General features: G+C 42.1%; 2 protein-coding genes across 2 annotated transcripts; both read right to left on the reverse strand.

Annotated features, from left to right (window-relative positions):
- Positions 1 to 579: 579 nt before the first annotated feature.
- Positions 580 to 7,590, reverse strand: tpbg1b (trophoblast glycoprotein 1b). Its single transcript, XM_085148888.1, has 2 exons — positions 4,779 to 7,590; positions 580 to 4,493 (listed from the first exon to the last, which is right to left on the reverse strand). Exons 1-2 carry the CDS (start codon positions 5,030 to 5,032, stop codon positions 3,644 to 3,646), a joined length of 1,104 nt encoding a protein of 367 aa, XP_085005014.1. The 5' UTR covers positions 5,033 to 7,590; the 3' UTR covers positions 580 to 3,643.
- Positions 7,591 to 7,708: 118 nt separating this feature from the next.
- On the reverse strand, positions 7,709 to 14,390 carry tmem222b (transmembrane protein 222b). The gene is made up of 6 exons (XM_085148892.1): positions 14,217 to 14,390; positions 13,559 to 13,643; positions 12,517 to 12,548; positions 12,323 to 12,419; positions 12,100 to 12,230; positions 7,709 to 9,710 (listed from the first exon to the last, which is right to left on the reverse strand). Exons 1-6 carry the CDS (start codon positions 14,330 to 14,332, stop codon positions 9,623 to 9,625), a joined length of 549 nt encoding a protein of 182 aa, XP_085005018.1. The 5' UTR covers positions 14,333 to 14,390; the 3' UTR covers positions 7,709 to 9,622.
- Between the last annotated feature and the right edge of the window lie 5,097 nt (positions 14,391 to 19,487).

Consider the following 19,487-nt stretch of genomic DNA (forward strand, 5'->3'; position numbering starts at 1 on the left):
AATGTTTTACATAAGCGTTGCGTTCATACAAAACTCTGTTGAGAAGCATTTGTTTCTCATTTATCACGGGTCTGGGGACTCGTTGTGGTTATGCACCAAGAGGTTTTTGTTTGAATTTCAAGAGCATGAAGAATCCCATTGCGACATGCGGAAACACACATACACACACACACACTCGGTTTTACACAAAGCAGGGACAGAGGGAGTGTGCAATCAAGCACAAATCGAATCCATTTGTGGAGTTTAATAAGTTCAAACTGAAATTTCAGTCCTCGTCGCTTGTTTTGTGTCAGAAAATTGAAGCTGCGATGATACTGCCGCTTATTGCGGTCTCTCCTTCAACACCTGCTTGGATTGTTGATGGTATATATCTGATATATATCTTTGCAAAGCGAAATGCAAACTATTAATTTGCACCATTGATTTGTTTGAGGAAAGACCAAACATACACATCTTTTGTTTTTTGCAGATACTATGATGGCAGTGTGTATGCCTACGCACCATTCTAAATGTGCAGTTAGCTCCGGGCCTTGTAAAATGATAAATGGGAGGCCAGTTGGTTTTAATGGGCACTTGGGCCACTTGTACCAACTCCTCCTTCCTTGCATCCTCTGGCAAACACAATTAGCCTCATTGATCAAGTGAGCAGCAGAACAATGGGTAAGTACCCCACTGGAGTTTTTAGTCTCCACCTTCACTGAGCAGACTTGTTAGAGATGATGGATAGGCAACATCTGAGAAGCTGGGCCAATGACTTCGCTGACCTCACGCCACAATCAAGATAGCTGTTATAGTAAAAGTCTAGCAAGACTAAGGTTTGGCGCACCACTTTGGATCTGAAGCAGAGTGTTTGTACAGTTCAGTTATACCAAATGTAAATAATGACATGATCCCCATGATGGGAGAGACAGCTGTACTTGTCATACCATGCTAGTGGAGGAAAGTGGGAGTGGGGGGAGGTGGAAATGCCACTTTGTCTCTGTCATCACGCTGCTGACTGTTGTGGGTTTATTTTTTTATGTTTTTTTTTTTTTAACATGTTCAATTCCTCGCAGATGTGGCGATCGCTTTCAAGGCATATTCTCTATCACGGCCATTAAAGCCCAGTGTAATGGCGCCAAGATGTTCCCCGAGACAGCAGGCGTATAAAATCAAAAGCCTGCTGCGCTCCAGAGGAATAAGTGAGAAAGAAATCCTTTGAATATGTATTTTGCGCGAACCGCACGCTGCACGGGAACATAAAGCTGTTACACTTTTTAAAACTGCTTCCTCAAAAGAAACCTAAAAAAACAGCCTGTGGGAACGCAAGACATGGTGAGCAAAACTGAAACAGAGACATGATCTTTTAATCAGATACGTGCGGCAGTCTGAGGGAGAGGAGTAATTGGAGTAGTTTTTTCCCCCTGTTTTTAACAAGCCTCTCTTTAGCACAGGGAGTAATGGAGAGCGCCTGGATGGGTCTGTAAGTTCCTCTCTTTCCTTGGATTCCTGCTGAGGCAGTCTCCCACAGCCCATACAGCAAGCACACCATACATTTCTCAGACAGGCAGACTCATAAAAAGACAAAAAGGCACTGCTTCAAATCCACACTTTAATGAGTGAAAACGGAAGTAATGACATGCAGGGAACCATTCTTCTTCTCTCTGTCTTGCAAATTGACACCAATGACCCGTGGCCGGCTTAATGTCCCGGTTGTGACACGTTGCGCAATGCCAAATGAAAACTTTTCCCGGGATTTTCCCCCCAGGAGGAGATTATTAGGAATGATGACACTTGAACAATAGCTGGATCAGAGCGCTCGACTTTGTCATCGTGAGTGAATCCTATTACGTGACAGCATAATGGCCGTCTGTGAAAACAGAAACAGAATGAGTGTCAACAAGGCGTCTTTTCAGCGCCGAGAAACAAAGCTCATTTGAGGCGTCTCGCCACCGGAGCCGTCCCTTTGTGCGCGGCGTACGAGCCTCAATTGTTTTCTCATCGCCGAGTAAATGCCCGGCTTAATGTGGTGCCGCAGCTCGGGAGAAATGATACCTCCGCGCATTAACGGTACGTTCATTTCTGCTGTTTGCATAACGCACAAGGTTACATTTGGGCTAAATGACAACACGGACATGTACAACTTTCTAATGCTTTGTCATTCCACATGCAGTGAACTGGTTCCAGGTTATAAACGCTTCTGGGCCGAGTATGGAGAACATCTTGATGGGATGAAGATGCTACTTTGGCAACAAACAAAGGTGAGGCTGTTTCACTTAACTGCAGGCCTCCTTTGCACCACAGACAGCTAGAAATGTGGGTAATAAACAAACTGATGAATGGCAGCTTGTCATCCGCTCTGTGTGTGTTTGTCTGAATTTGGAGCCTCAAAAGGCCTGAGAGAATCGCTTTTGTCTTCTATGAAGACGACAATGGCTGAAATAGATATGCTGTAAGGATACATTTTGATTTATTTGGCCATGCTGGATTGACATGCATGTACATTTATGTTTAATTTCTAACCCCCCACCGGATCATCAACAGTCCACCTAAGTGTCAGGGGTAGGGTTTGAGGGGGTGGTGGTAAAGTAACCGTAAACCTACCCCTGACCCTAGATGGTTACCGGTGACCTTCTGGATGTTAAAGAGGTGAACGAAGAATTATTGGAAAAACAACTTCCCCTAAAAGGACACTTCTCTCGAAATGAAAAACTAAAAGCCAAGAGCATATTCTTCTTCCTTTTCACAAGACTTAATGCCCTTAACTGGTCAGAGCAAACTGCTGAATGAAACAATGTAGCTGGTGTTTCAGAATCATCTGTATCTTATCATCGGAAAGAGAGAGAAAAAATCCCTTAAACAGAAAAATGTGGAGAGCCAGACCTCTCTTTCAAAGAGCCTCCAGAGCAGCCTGTTGTCTTTAAGGAGGGAGAGAGAGAGGGAGACTGCTTTCAGCGGCCTCGGGCCCGGGGACTGGTTCTCATCATTTTGACAATAAAACTCAAGGAACTGACACAAAGCGACATTTCATTGAAAAAAAAAAATAGCAGAAGGGGGGCCGGAAGAGTTCCGCTGGTCTGCGCTGGATTGTCCACCCCTCCCTCTTATCCGACTGCCAAAGAGGAGCGGTGATATTTTTTTTTTATCATTGTTATTTTTAAGGAGAGCGTTTGGAAAAGCTTTCTGGTGGTTTAATTCCCCCTCCAGCACCCTGGGAGGGAGGAGGTGGGGGTGAAATGGTTTAAAGATGAATGAGTGATTGTGCTTTAAATTCCCAGAGGTTTGTTTTAATAGTGTCGAGTTTGTATGGCAGCGTTTTGTTGCTTCTTTTCAAACAGCTAAATACTGAATGGCTGTGCCATGTGGAAAACAATACCTGACTTTAGGCACTTGCTGTTACTTTTGTGGAGTACATAAAGAGCAGGAGCAGATATAAGAAAAGTCAGCCAGCATAGTCTTTTTGGAACAATCGTGCCCACTCGGGACAGCAAAGGAATAGCGATAGCCGATAACAGTGCATGCTTCAGTCACCATGGCTCAAAGGCTCTGAACATGTTGCTTTGTATATATTTACACATCTGTACATTTTATACACTTTTCTACTTATATATATGTGTGTGGGTGAGAAAGTCTGTCTCATCAGAAAATACAGCAAAATGTCCTCTCACACATCAGCGCTGTTGGAGACCTGTGATAACCTGGGGTCAGAGTCCATTTCGAAGCGGTAATGGTAGCCTTCCCACACCTCCCTGCAGGCGTCTCGCATGTCATAGATGCGCTTCTTGATGCCTTTGCGGTTGAGGTAGAGTACAAAGAGGAAGATGAGGCCGATGAAGCCCAGGACTATACCCAAGAAGACATAAGAGGTCTGCAGAGCGAGATCTGCGGCAGCATCTCTCTCGTGGCATCCTAGAGTCATCGTCCCCACGGCAAGCAAGGATGTGTTTCTCATGCTGGCCGGGAAGGCGCACGCGAGGCTCTCGACGTCTCTGATGCGATTCTGTGACCTGTTGAGCCACTGAGCAAAAGGTTCAATTCCGCATGTGCACGTGAACGGGTTCTCTCCCAGCAGGAGAGCAGCTCTGGGCAGGGAGTCCAGCTCTTGGAGGCCCTCTTCTGACAGAGTCTTGAGGGCATTGAGCGTCAGGTCGAGCACCTCCAGCTGCTCTAAACCCGAAAGGGTGGAGTTGTGGATGGCCACCAGGGAGTTGTTGGAAAGCCGGAGCATCCGCAAGCTGCTCAGGTAGGAGAAAATGCGCGGGGGCAAAAAGATGAGACTGTTGTCCGACAGGTCCAGTGCTCTCAGGGTCTCCAGGGAGCTCCAGTGGAGAGCCGTGCTCAAGTCAGTCGCTGCAGAGTGGTTGTAGAGGGCTCGGCTCAGGTTGAGCTCCCGCAGAGACTGGTTCAGGACGGCAAAGGCCTCGGGATGAATAACAGCCAGCTGGTTGTTGCTCAGATCCAGAGAGCGAAGCCTGTGCAGTCCTTTGAAGGTGAGGGATTCCACCTCGGAAATTCTGGATTTGAAGATGACACATCATTAGCAATCACCATCAAGACTGAGAGAATGAAAGCACATTTACCTCGAATCAAACCTGAAAGAAAACTGAACGTGGTCGTTTTAACACAGTCTACTAATATGCACACGGTAACAGAACTTAAACCAATGGATGGGTGCAGTTCAAGAACAATGGGAGTCAGGTGAAGAATGAGAAAACAGAGTTTTGTCACAGTTTCAGTCCTTCGGAGCTTTGCATTAGCACAATAACAAAGAGCCCCAGAGCTCAGGGAGAGTTTCTTACCTGTTATTGCTCAGAGATAGGTTGGTAACATTCTCCAATCCTTTGAAAGACTCCGGACCGATCCGGCTGATCTGATTCCCCGTTATAAACAGATTCCTCGTGTATCCCGGGATCCCAGCCGGGATACTCTGCAGGTCTTTGGAGACACACTTCACGGTGTGAGCCGCCTCTGAGCACTCGCAGCGAGGAGGGCAAGAAGCGTATACGGAGGCGAGGAGCGCGCAGAAAACAATGCCCTGCGTCAAATCCAGCATGTTGGAAAGGAAAACAAAAAAGTGTCCGGTTAGAGAGCGGCGGCAAGAAACAGCGACAAAGAATACACGCACACGGGGAGAAACGATCAGCTCCACCGAAACATCATGATCACGAGCTGTCCCGGCCGGGAATGCGCCTTTAACTTTGGATCTCTGCAGAAAGTGTGGCCGGGAGGCTGGCTCTGATTTCCATGAGAACAAAAGTGAGGGTCGTGCAGATCAGAGGGGGTGTTTGATCCTTCGGGGCGTTGCTTCTGCTCCAGCAATGAAGTTAAAAGGACCATCGAGGAGTGTAGTGATCTGCGGGGAGGGGCTTCTCTCCGCCCGGATCTACGAGATCTTCCCCTCAGCCCTGAGCAGAGAGCGCAGGCATGAAGGATGGATGAGGAGGAGAAAGTGGCCGGGATTTCAGCGCGCGCTCTCTCTCTCCTTTTTTCTGCACCCAAATATAAATGTGAATGTAATGAATTCTGGACTTTAACAGTTTTATTTCAGAACAAAGAACAGGCAAACATACTCGTCATTCCCAGCTCCCCAGGTGGTGTGCGCTAAATGTGGGGGAGGAGTGTTTGGGGGCCAACCTTCAGCCTTTGATCCCCCCTTTTCTTTAACACCAAGATGATCTACTGGATGATGAGACTTTTGGCCACTTGGCAGCTGAGTATGAAAGCTGCGAGGACTTCCTCTTCTTTATAAATTTATTCCGACAACTTCCAATGACTACTACCTGAATGACTCCCGAGAGTATTTAAAGACGAGCAAGGCTCTCGCATATCATGACTCAGTCTTAAAACATCATCCCTCCTGCTGACAGCCCTGATGAAACACAGCAGTCACGACTGAATGATGCGAATTCAAGAGAGAGAAAAGCAGAGCCAAATCTCTATAATAACTTTTATACGCATTAAGGTTGGGGGTCGGACACATTCAGAGTTCGCACCTGTATGGTCTGCAGCATAGAAGATATGTTGGGATTAGAGAAACAAAGGAGGTTTTTTGACATTGCAGACTGGTATAAGTATACATGGATGGTGGCACTAATAATAGCATCCCAACTGTCTTTTGTGAGCGGTCTGAATCGCTGTGGCCACAGGTCTCCGCATTCCAGGACCCGGCTCCTGGATACAACAAGGCACCGCAGGAGGCAACATCTAAAACCATTCACATCATCCCCACTCAGTGTGGCATTCCCGCACATGGCCGCCCTTAAATAGGCCCAAAGTACTGCTGATCTTCACAATCTCTATTTCAGAAATATACCTTCATATTTATGTGTTACAGGCGGCAATGTTGTGAGGCATGCCGGCTGCTCTCAAAAGGACCGTTCATTCCTCCACTGCCTTTTATGCCTCAAAGCGCGCTAAATGAGCTGCTTCATTAAGGACAGGTTTCACATTCAAAGACACCGTTTGCCGTCCGTTTTCTGACATTTAGCGCAATTACAGAACACCAAAGGGATTTTCACTTTACTCTTTGTTTCTGGGATTTTCCACAGACAGGTCCACCAAGTCTGCACCTTAAATGTCACTGCAGTTTAGGCATAATGAGCACATTTCCACGTTTTCTTTAAAGGCATGCTCCTTCTTGGACACAGCAGTGTAGTCTGCTCAGCTCAGTCATTTAAAAGAAATAGTTGACATCTTAGGGCATACATATGCATTTTAAAGGACTACTGACCTATTCTACCACTACAAATAAAATGTCATTTTATGCAAAAAGCTCCTTACATTTAAATTTATCCCTACAAAAGGTCTCATGTAGGTTACAACTACACATCTCATGTCCAAGTTTGCTGTGTTAATTGTCTTATTGATCATATTAGCCTTTTGCACTAGTTAAATGGTTCTGGCCTTTGCATGCTCACTCAGCTTATTCATCAGAATTATTTTTCTCTAAGAAATAAGAGCCATGTTATGATGACTTTTTTTAAGTGAAGCTTTCATATATTAGTGTGTCTGTGAAGGTTAGTGTGTACTATTCCCTTCCCAAACTAGCAGAGATATAATTCACTGCTGCTGCCTCTTCAGTGCCGGCGAGGCATCAGTTTCCCAGACTTGGTGGCACAAGTGTTCCTGTTGCTCAGTCGTGCACTGGTGTCTCCTTCTCGTTTTACTCCAGTTACAGGCAGTTTGTTCTGTTCTGTCAAAGGGAGCAATACACACATTTGAAATCAACCATTTAAGACACATGAAACTCTCCCCTCAGAACAAAACAAATACTTTACCAGATTTGATTTTTTTAACTTTGAGCTCCCAAAGCTGACAATCCAGATCCCAGCTAGTTTAAGTACTCGTTCTTTGATCATCAGTTTTTCAGCGATGCAAATTAATAACCAAAAAATAATCTAGTTATCTACAAAATATTAGAAAATAGTGTGTTATGCTTACACTGATACTTCACTGGAATCACTGATGATTTTTAATCAATTTTCATGTTACAATAGTCTTAAAAAGCAGCTTCCCTTTTCTCCCTGTGGGTGTTGTTACATCTCACCTGGTTGAGAAGGCAACTCATTTATACTAAAGGCTACTGCAGATGGCTGGGTTCGATTCTACCCTAGAACATTTTTTCCTGTATCTTTAAAGTATTACTAAATAAAATGTTTTTATATTTTATAGAGAGCTAATCTAGTTGGGATCCAGATTGGCCATTTCAAATACAAACAGGCAGGTCTGGTACAATCTAATATTTTATTTATTTTCACTCAATTTTACCAGTGAATACAGAACATTTTAAAGAGATTAAGGGAAAGACTGAGTAATAAATATAGAAATCAATTACTAGGCAGTTTGCTGCAATGATATGCAGCAGATTAATAATCGAGAAGCGATAGCTATGAGCCAACCATGAACATCCCTCTCCAACAGTTTCACTCTCGCATGCATGCAATACACATATGCTGGCATGCAAGTGCATGCTCTCTCTAATGTGCAGAACACGCACAAACACACACACTCATCCAGGCACAGGTCTGCCTCACTGCCAAGCAGACATTACAAGTACAGTAAAGAGGGCCATTCAAATCTGAAGAGTGATCAAGTTAGCGAAGTATATAAAGAGCACCTGATGTACAGTCTGATGTGTAAGTATTTACAGGCAACATGGGTGAAACACAGAACTAGAGGCCACAGAAATTCTGCTTCCAACAGGAGCCTGAAAATGGTGTTAGCCCTGGAGTTGCTACAGAAAACCCCTTTAAGCTCACACTTAAATGACATCTACTTTGGATTATTGCAGGATGTTGGTCGGTATACATCAAAGCTTTGCGAAACAGTGCTGACATTTCACAATGACCTTCCAATCTGATCTGCAGAGGTGAAAAACAGCAGGAGCGAGCGACGCTGGTCAGGCGCCGAGGTGGAAACGGGGGATTTTCAACAGGGGTCGGTGAGCGTGAAAAAACCTGAGGATCCTGGCTACCTGCTGCTTCTGGCAGCACCGCAGACAAAGAGAGGGCTCAACACTTTTTTCCCTGTTTGATTGCAAACAATGAGGGGATTTGAAGCTGTTCACGACAGCCATGGCAACGGATTTTGAGTGCCAACCATCATGTGCATTTCTTTTTTAGAAGGAGGAGTCAAAAATGACCATAAAGCTGAAAATGCAAAGAGAGGTCGTTTCGAGGCACTGACTCTGGCTTTTTCTCGTAAAAGTCGAACGCAGCAAAGGGACAACAAAATGAAATCGCAGCAGGTTTCATACCTCTGACATCAGCTGGCTTTTCATCAACACCTTTAGAGTCACAGACAAACTGTTCCACTACCGAGAGACTAAGATATGGAAGGACACAGTCTGTGCTGGTCACACAAAAAGGCTTCTCTATTCTCTAATTTTCTACCACAGCCACATTCATTGAGGTTGCTACAATTGTTGCACTGATAGATAACAGTATCATGAGGTGATATGTGCAATGCGTGTCCAACAGATCTGAGAAAATATTTCCCTTTTGAAGATGCAAACTCTTTAATATCCTACAGAGTAAGAAAATGCACAAAGACACAAACTGCTTTTGTGTATTTAGGTAGACGCTGCAGTGCTGTGGAAGAGCTACGTTAGGTCAAGCATGAGATGCAATAGATTCCTGCAGAAAGGCAGCTAACTGAACTAACATGTTGGTGTGCCCCACTATAAATTTGGCATACCGGAAGCACTGAATCATGGGATTACAATCCCAATCCGAGTAAAATCTGAAAGCAAGGCATGGATGTGTTTCCCTCAAAGAGTTCAACAATGTAGGTACTTCTTTTCAACTGTTTACTCTTACACTTTGCAGGCGGCAATGGCTTAAAACCGCCAGTCACACTTTTAATATTCAGAATCCAATAAATGCTTTTGTGTAGTCCTAGTCATTGCAGGCGATTATAAATGGACTTCCATCACTGGGACATTCTAGCATCCACACGGCAGTAAAGCCAGTGATCATGCTCGAGCCAGCAATCAGGCATGTCCTGGACAATCCTGTCCATCAATCGTCTCTCAGAGGTGAGGAGTCTTTGTTACTGGTTTCCCCTCTCCTGTGTTGTTCAAAAGGTCAGCGCCACATCTGACCCACGAGGGGGTTTCCACCATGTCCCTAGACTTGCTCCCAGGTCACCGGAGGTTGAGGGCCAGGGCCACTGTAAGGACGATGCCCATGAGCATCAGAAAAGGCAGCCAGGTCTTCAGAAAGCCTGCACAGCTGGAGAGAGATGACAGGAAAACCAAGGTGAGGAAACAAGCATGCGGTGATGTACACAAATACAAATCGGGGGAATGAGCTCTTATTTTTTTATGAGCCCCCTCCCATCCCAACCACAGCCCTTATAATGACCAGCAGAAGACAAGGGACATGGCATCTTCAACCTTGTTCTTCCTGTAGCTATGGCAACAATCAGTGTAGATGATATACACATCTTTTTTTTGTTTAACCCTGCTGAGAAGCAAAACAAGCAGCTGGTGTGGAAAGCTAAAAAACTAAGAGAAAAATACGTTAATTAGAGCACAGACATCGCACACACTGGTGTCTGGACTTTTGGGATAAACAAGCAAAATGGAAAGTACCTGATGCCAGCCTCACAAGACATCTCTAAATGTTCTAGAAAGCAAGGGTTGCATGTACGCTGTGTCGGAGCAAAGTAGCAAATGTTCAGTTGATCACAGGGACGTTTAACAACTTTGTATACAGGCTGTTATTAACCTCTGTCTCTCTTCCACAGCATGTCTTCTATCCCGTTTTCCTTTTCTCGCCCCAACCAGTCGCGGCAGACGGCCCCCCTCCCTGAGCCTGATTCTGCAGGAGGTTTCTTCCTGTTAAAAGGGAGCTTTTCCTTCCCACTGTCGCCAAAGTGCTTGTTCACAGGGGGTCATATGATTGTTGGGTTTTTCTCTGTATGTATTATTGTAGGGTCTACCTTACATATACAGTGTCTTGAGGCGACTGTTGTTCTGATTTGGCGCTGTATAAATATAATTCAACTCTTAATCAACTTGAGAGGAAAGAAGGTTGATGATGTTAGTGATGCTTATGTAAAGCCACACTCAGCAAACTTAAATTGTGTGTATGTGCACACTAGTATATATAGCACAAAGGGCTACACGTTTCTGTGGCATCTGTGTTAAGACTAGCAGAATAGCATGATTTTTTTTCTTGAATTTAATCGACTAGTAAAGCAGTCACAAGAAATATCCTTTGATTAAATAAGAATAAATATTGAGGCCGCTTTGCATAAGTAAGTAAGAGTGATTAAGTTATACTAAACAACCCTTTAAAATTTTAACGATCAAGCAGGTAGTCAGAGCACATTTTCAATTAAGAATAATTAAAAAAAAAAAAAAACTTTGAGTGACTGCGACAACTTCAGAGGTCTCGCTTCCCGATACTTTCTGACAATTACTGCAGTTCTGCTGGGATGTGTAGTTTTTTTATTGTCATGCTATAATTTAAAGACATTCCAGTAATGTCCTATATACACTCTTATTATTTCCCAAGAATCAGGTCTCTCTCTCTTGTCCTGAGACACAACAGGTTCAAGGCATACCTGTGAAATTATGTCCGAACCCCTGGGATTCCACAGAGAAACCTCATTCACAGGCTTCAGCCCTACTTCTTAGGCAGGCTTTGAAGAGAGCAGCTGTGGAGTACAGGGCTTGCACTGTATCACCTTCTAAGGTAGACAGCCTTCAGATATCTCGAGAATAAGGATGGTAGTCACTAATACTATATGCATTCCTCTGAAAGTAGTTCACTTCATTGCTCCCCGGAAGATGAATTTTTTTTAAAAGGATACTGTTAGCCTGTTCATGCTTATATGGAGCAAATGAAACATCCGAGTAAAACGTCACTAGATCATCGTAACTGAGGTTAGATTTGGATAGAAAATTCATGTGATTAATAATTGTGGGTTGTTTTTTTTTAGCAACAGTCTACAGTTGCTAAATGGGTTTGTAAGCTTCCCTGAATTCGTTATACTTCGTCAGGAAAACAGGAAACCGGTGAAGTGACTTATTGAACCATAGAAACATGCACGGAAATAGAGTCCATAAAGCAAAATAAAAAAAGTTTGTGTACAATTCTAACAAGCTTGAAAAAAAAAAAAAAAAAATCAATCTTTGGTATGACAAAGTGAAGCTTTTGATCAAAATCATTGATCGGGCATGAGCTGGGGACTGGCTGCTGTTAGTTAGGATTACTCCAATTTCTCTCCCTTCTCTGCTCTCTGCTTCACTGTATGTGCATCTCATCCCAAAGACAATATAAAGCACATAAGAGAAAAACAGAGCTTGTTGGCATAGCAAACCGGAAATGCCTCCAGACTGATCTTAGTTTTTCTTCATGCACTGTTACGTTTGGTTCCAGTAAGCCAGGGAATTGCTGCTGACGTGTGGTGCAGTACACGCAGAACAATGCAGAATTGAAAGGAATGGATCCACTATCCAGCCTAGCTATTCGAATTCAGTACTGAACCAATATCAGATACACACCAGAGTACGTCATCAATAATTTCCTGTTGCACTGTTTGCCCACTAAAAACTCCACATCAACTGTTTTTCTGTCTTTTTCTGTCTCTCAGACGCTGAGCTTTTCTTACCTCACATGCTTTCCGTGGATGAGAGCGAGGAGGCAGAGGTTGATCATGTTCCACGAGGTGCTGTTTTCATATCGCATCAGATTCAGAGCCATTGCGACATGCGAGTGGCAGTTATCACAGCATAGGTTGTGCTTTGGAGAAGACAACATTATCAAGAATCATTCCCACTATTTCTTCACTTCACAGTTGAGGCAAAGTCATTCACACAAGACCACATATTTACCATCCTGTGTTTATACTCCTCTGAAGCGTCATGCACGGCTGTGTCCCAGGCATTGGAGCCGCTGGTGTAAACCTTGCTTACATCAAGCATCCAGTATCTGGATTCAAGGAGGAAAACAAACTTTATTGTTGTGTATGACAGATGTAAAGAGACAAGTCCTCCATAAATAAAAAATACGATTTTTATTTATTTACTTTGTTGGTTGTCCAAAAGCCATGTTGTCCTCCTGCAAAAGATGAAATATTTCTTTAAGTTACCTGTGCTCACTGAAAGCTGTTTTATGTTGTTTGGGGTTTTTCTTTTGGGTGGGGGGTTACATCAAAGCACTAAATAAAGACACCACCATTAGGGCAAAACTTGTTCAGCTATGTAAGGTTGAATAAGAGACATTTTCAGCACCCTAATAGCCGGAATATGTAGTTTAGCATCAATTTAGGAAATGGGTCTAACATCCTGTTTGTTAGGATTCAGTATTGTGTTTGCTTGTTTGTGTATACAAGTCAAAATGGATCCAAGCTGCAAGCTCTCTGTACTCTTTCTTCTATTACAAGGAATAGTGTACCTTCAATTCCCATAAAAGAAAATGACATTTCAGAATAAACAAATCTGAATGTTCAAAAAAAAACCCAAAAAAACCAACACAAAACAAAGAATCTGTTAAACGATAGTCTGACAACACAAAAGTGCAGCAAAACAAAGCTCTCTTTAGGAATTTCTACAGCTGCAAAGACAAAATGTTTTCTGGCACACAAGGCAAACATCGCTATTTTTGCCACAGCACAGCATAATCCAGCGGTGGCACTGCAAATGTATGAGATTGCTCATGAGATAACTGGGAGAGTACTTTGTAGCACTAAAACCACACTTAATTAATGACTTCCTACACTACTGGGGACCAGTCTTACTGGTTCTACTGGAAAACCTAGATGTCCCACATTAAAACACAATAGCGCTGTGCCTTCATTTGCTTATACTGCACAGTGTATGTATGTAGATGTACAGCCATCTATTCATTTCTATTTTATATTCTGTGTCAGAAGTGAGAAATACTGGATTTAAAGGCAACAGATCTCAAGGCACAGCATGTCCGATTTTTATTGGACCCTTTGTTAAAAGTAATAGTGAGCTCTTTACGCTCATATCTATCACGAACAAGGGCATTTTACCATAGTAAATCTAGCATAAAAGGCTAAAGGATTGTTTGGTGAATGCTGCAGAACTTCAGTCAGTACTCACTGAAACAAAGTAAGGCCCAGCAAAGTCCCGGATGACTCCAGTGGAAGTGCAGATACCCATGTGACCAATGAAGGGAAACAGCCATCTGAGAGAAACAATAACAAACAAACAAACATGCAAAGTTACCATCACTACATTGAAGTACTATTTAAGAGGGCCTGACTGCAAACGTTGAGATTAGACAAGCCAATACAAACACACACTTTTGATTAGTGTATTATTTACTAGTAATATCACGGAAAATAAAGGCGATAGTATGAGTTTTAAAGCAACTGCGTTGTGATAGTCAAAGTTTCAGTAAGATATACTTTCGCAGAACTATAACACTGACTGATGACCCAAAGTCCTCAACGGCTGACTTTAAGCATATCACTTAACAGCTGGCATGTTTACCATTTTGTTTGCTTCGTATCGGTGATCCAAATATCTGCATATTTATACGTACAAACATCTTCAGTTTAAACCGTGCTCATTAAATGTAACCGTTCTTCGTGCACAGCTATAACTTAGACATTTGTTAGCAGCGAAGATAATCTAATATAAATCGTTTTGGAAGAAGGGCAGCAACAGGAAGGTACTGTGCGTCTGCTAGCTAGCTAAGCTACTGCTGTCACCTCGTGCGATTTCTGGAGCATTTAGCCAAAAAGCGATAACTCACGATAACACGGGGATAGGTGTCCACACTATACAGTAAGGATAGCGACTGGCCTCCGGGTTAATTTTCTCCGAAGCTATGCGGTAATTCTTCATGCTCTCTTTTTCAACATCCGCCATCACCAGCTGTGGACTATGAACTTCATTTGTCCCACCGCGTCAAGCTACCCGGATACTCAGGGGAAAAAAATCTTACTGTCAAAATAAAACACTACATCTACTTTTAGTTTGGCAAACATCGTAAAGACGGCATCAGTATCAACAGATATTCTACATTCACCGACATTTTCGCCACATCTGAGAAAAATAGAGACAGAATAAAAGCGCAAAGCACTTTTATAAAAGTTACATCGTTTACTTTGAAAGGTTCAACCAGAAGCGCCTTCTCTTATTTGATGAGACTTCACTATTCTGGCTTTACTATCCTGTTGGATTCGTGACAGCAGTTGTTTCCGGGATACTTGTATGCCTATGAGGAATCAGTCACCAGTGGGATACGTGTGTGTTTGCACACAAAGTAAGGAAAGTTGTCTTTGGTCGATTATTTGTTCTAACAATGCTTCTTGGCAATCTTAATCTTATGCTGATGGAAAGGCGGTTTATTTCCCATTAAATGGTTCCACATTTGTAAGGATAATGCATTCTTGTGAGTATGTGTATTACATCCATAAAAATTAAATTAAATTAAAACAAAATTTAAAAAAAAAAAAAAAACCCACACAAACTGGGATCACTAACTTTTCTGAAAATGTACAACCGAATAAACGGGTATCGAGGAAATGTTTGTTTTTATTCCATTAGTATTTCCTTTATTGACAAAGAAAACATTTATTCTTTTTATTTTTTTCACTCATTTTCAAAGTGGATACAGCCTATAAGTGCTTTACTCAAGAAAAGCTTCCTGGGTTGTACTTAGTTTTTAACACTCATCTGAGAGCAGGGTGTGGGCAAGAGGTGCTGAAAGGAAGAAAAAGAGGTGGTCATCAGGGAAACCAAGATAATAAGAGCTGAAGAAGATAAGAACGTGTGCGCGCTCATGTGAAAACCTATAGTATTAAGGTTATAAAAACATGAAAAGGCTTAATTTTACACTTAACACAAGCTAATTATTTAATCCAACACAATGGGAAATGGTACAGCTAGCTCCCATGGTCCCTGTTTCTCATTCTTACGTCCCTCTGCAGCCCCTAATCTCCTCAGTGTGTTCAGCTGTTGCTAATTTGCCACACCTAGTCAGGTGTGGATAAAAGCATACCTGAGGCAGGCTTTCAGGGGAGGCTCGCTAGCCCTTGCCTTGGTAGTACCAGCTATTTTAGCCAACTTGCAACGCATTTTAAGAGAGAATCTCTTCTCACTTAAATTCTGGTGTCCATCTCCTTATTTATGTTGCGGCTTTTCAGCCGGGTCGTAACACTCATGAAAATGCCATAAAATGTCAACACTTGGTAGGAAGAAACAGGTAGACGTGTGGACACGTTTTGCATTTGATGTCAAGGAAAGTAAGATGCTTTGAAAACTGTGTGGATGACTCTCACTAGTAAAAACACGCCAAACTGTTACACCTACACTGTTAGTCAACTGAAACACTATAATCTTATGCTATTTAACTGAGTAAAACTATAAGAACTTAGATGCCTAAATTATGACTGAAACTAAAAGCTGTTTTAGTCAAAACACTCAAATTAAATCTAAGTTTTCCATCTCAAATTAATTGAGCCTGTGGAACGAGTTTGATCTGTTATACAGTGTGTGGCTGTGGACAAATATTTCAAAATATATCCTTCAAAAGCAGTAATAGCCAAACTTTCTGCTTAGAGGACAGATATGATAGGGTAGAAACAAGATGATGATGACGATGATGACACCACTTCATTTGAAGGGGGCAGAGAAAACATTTTTGTGAGACTTACTGATTTTCACTCATCCTTCCATGACCTTTTGGGCATATTTGTACCTGCTCTGTGTATCTAAATTACTTTGTAACTTTGGGGAACAAATACATCCACTCAGACTCTTTAAGACTTTGCCAAAAAAACTTCCCAGTTTTGAGTCAAACAGGTCCGTTGTTATCATCCAAATTCAATCTCGCCACAAAGGCTTTAATGGAACTTCTATCCTGTTTATTGCAAAGGCCTTTATTTGTTTCTATACCAGCGCACAGAAACCCTCCAGCACTGTGGAGGTGGAGGGCTCCAGCTATTGAAGGAGTTATCTATGGCAGTGGTGGAAATGGAAACAAAGATGAACCCAAGGGATCCACCAGGGCTCTCTGTACTCTATACTGGGTCCCATTAGATGTGACAGGTGATAAATTGTGCGAAGGGCAAAAACAAACTACTCAGCAAAAGCAGGCAGACGTTGATAAAGGAAGGCACACTGGGCTCATCATTGGGGAGCTGAGGGAATTCTCCGGCAAAATGCCACCTCGATTTCTGGCTGAGCCATCCAACCCAATTAGGCCTGGAGACGGGCTGCTTTAGGGACTGTAACTCGGTGACACGGTATTCTTTTCAGTCATAGGTTTGGAAAGTAAAATGTCAAGCATCCAATAGTTTCCAGTTCAGCTCCCCGGACAGTGGTTACACATCCAAGAAATGACAAGAGGGTCTAATTACACACTTTTAGAAACATATTTAGTTAGTGAAAAAAAAAAGGAAAGGAGGTTAAAATGTATCCTTTTTATTGGCTAAAAAAGGCGTAACTAGAGAGAGGAAAACACTCCCTGCCTTCGCTTTGCAGCAACACAGGGCTTTCCCTCATTGTTACTTTACAGTCACAAAAGCGGAAGTGCCGGTCAGACACACGCACACAAACCTACTTCTTACAATCAATCAGTCCACTGATTGAGTGTGATTTGCTGAAGTGGGGATATTGATATCTTTTTTGATATTACATGAAGGCTCACATTTTTAGGTCTGTTTGTTTTGAGGGCTAAAGTCACAAATATCTTTGCTCGCTGCACACGGTATGTAGCACTTAGTTTGTTGTGATATGAATGACTGACTGAAGAATCGCTGGTCCAGCAGAGCTTAAAGTAAAATGATGAGAGGGTCTAAAAAGTGTTGTTTACTTTTAAAAAGACTTTGATATGAGCTGAGTATGAGGTCAAATGCATTGTAGTTGTAATGCAAATCTTTCCTAAGTCACAATTTACACTGGAGTAAATTAATCCACACTTGACTAAACACACTGCATCTTACTGCAGGCTTACTTAATAAGACCAGACTGGTAATGATGTTCAGGAGAAGGAGCAAATCCAAATGGCCTGGTGGAGGAGTACAAGTATCTGACGCTCCACAGCACTTTCAGTACCGCTGCCATAAGGACACAAGCAGGAAATCTTCCATACCTCATGCAATAATGCTGTACAGTGCAACATATGTGAATAGCAGACTCCTCTGTTCTTCTGACAGTGACATCTGATTTTTTCAAAACTGAATCAAGTAACTCACTTAAAATTCAGCTTTGTTTTTTGTTTTATTTTATCATTATTTTTATTATTATAATTATTAGTGCATACCCATAATATAGTACAGTTCGGCTGTAAAATAAAAAAATATTGTAATGGTTTCATAAGGTGTTATTGTTGCATAAATGTAAATAAATACATAAAATTGTTGCCAAATGACATCATACCATCTGCTATAGGTAAGAGCCTTGAGAGGCCTGAGACCAACCTGTGTGCCTTGTTTTGTTGCTTAAATCCTGATTGTGCAGCAGGAATTGTTGGACAATGAAACAAACACACAGATTATTATAGGAAGATTATAATTGGGGTGTTATATTAACATCTATTAACAGCTACAAGAGATATAAAAAATGTTTATCAGTGAAAAAGAATTACACACAAAGAGTCTCTCTCTCTCATACACACACACACACACACATACATATATATATAATTATCAGCTGGAGCTCAGTGTAATTTTAGTTTACATTTTTGTCCACTAGATGTCACACTATTCTAGGTTTACAGGAGTCTACTTTTTCTTAGTACATTATTAGGAATGTACTTCTGCTTTTGACTCTTTTCAAATTTAGTCCATATTCTCCTTTATACACAATGTAACTGCCATATTAACGTAAGTGTTTTTGTCCAATTCTATGTCTTCACTATGTCCGATATGCCTTTGAAAATGTTAGAATCAGCATTAGTGTAGAAAAAAAAAGTAGAAACAGGGAGTATGTATTACTAAACGAGTGTGGTTAACAACAGGAAGTGTGCAAATACTTCTGTGAGAGATAAACAGTGAGAAGGAGGGAGTGGCAAACATTATAGTCTTTACATTTTGTTTTATCAGCACACTTGGGTCTATATTTAAAACTGTGAAGAGGAACGGGGTTACTGCTGATGTGTCTGTAACACTAAAAGACACTCTGCTTGCTCAAGTAAATGTAGATGAAATTACACACATATGTTATGGATGTTATGTGAAAGATTAGAGCATGAGTACACATTTACAGTTCTAATACTGCTCAAGAAAACACATTTTTAATGAAATTAGAGACAGATTCTTTCTCTCTAACTAGAAAAAGTTGCATTTCCTGCAAAAGTGCACTGTGAATGCCGTGCAGTGGAATCTGAAAACAGCAGAAGAAGGAGAACTATCTGCTGAAAACACTGTGTACAAACTGAACTGTATGCTGAAAATTGCTTTATTTCAAAGACTAGACTGAAGAGTGTCAAGAAAGCAGGGAGAGTGCAAGGAGGGAAGATGTGCAGCAAATGTCACATGTAGGATTGGAACCTTTGCCACCGGCTCTCACGGCGGCCGTTCATCCCACTGAGCCAAACCAGCTCTGGTCTCAAACAACGATATGATGAGAGAAAAAATGTGCACTGTGCAAAAGAAGCTAAATTTATGCTAAAAAGAGGTGAAAAGCTGAACATTGTGCTGGCAGTGACAGGAGTCACACATGTATACACTGTACCATCTGGGAACTCTTCTTGTTTAGCACTCGTAATAACACAAACACTAAATCCTCCTTCTCTTGTGCTGTTTTGTAGCAGTGTATACACCTGAGACTGTCACCTGTCTGGCTGTCCTGCACTCTCTCTCTGTTTCTTTCTCTCTGATTGTGGAATAAAAGTATGAACATGTATTTATAAGTTACACTTGTGTTTGAATCCTGCAGCTTATCACACATTTGATTTCCATGTGTGACAACTGCAAGTGTCCAGAGTGAGGACAGACTGAGGGACCCACTGCTGCACATCACCTGTGAGGCTTTGCACCCCTGATGATCCACCAGGACAAACTCAGCAGTGTGTGAG

This window comes from Neolamprologus multifasciatus, chromosome 22 (genome assembly GCF_963576455.1).
Source record: "Neolamprologus multifasciatus chromosome 22, fNeoMul1.2, whole genome shotgun sequence".
Taxonomy (NCBI): Eukaryota; Metazoa; Chordata; class Actinopteri; order Cichliformes; family Cichlidae; genus Neolamprologus; species Neolamprologus multifasciatus.

Bases quoted from the DNA above. Each gene is read 5' to 3' on its own strand.
- tpbg1b (XM_085148888.1), bottom strand. From the start codon at position 5,032: ATGCTGGATTTGACGCAGGGCATTGTTTTCTGCGCGCTCCTCGCCTCC. The intron at 4,494-4,778 runs GTAAGAAACTCT...CTTCAAATCCAG, and splicing joins CTATCTCTGAGCAATAACAG to AATTTCCGAGGTGGAATCCC.
- tmem222b (XM_085148892.1), bottom strand. From the start codon at position 14,332: ATGGCGGATGTTGAAAAAGAGAGCATGAAGAATTACCGCATAGCTTCG. The intron at 13,644-14,216 runs GTGAGTTATCGC...TGTTTCTCTCAG, and splicing joins ACACCTATCCCCGTGTTATC to ATGGCTGTTTCCCTTCATTG. The intron at 12,231-12,322 runs GTAAATATGTGG...TCTTCTCCAAAG, and splicing joins AGGAGTATAAACACAGGATG to CACAACCTATGCTGTGATAA.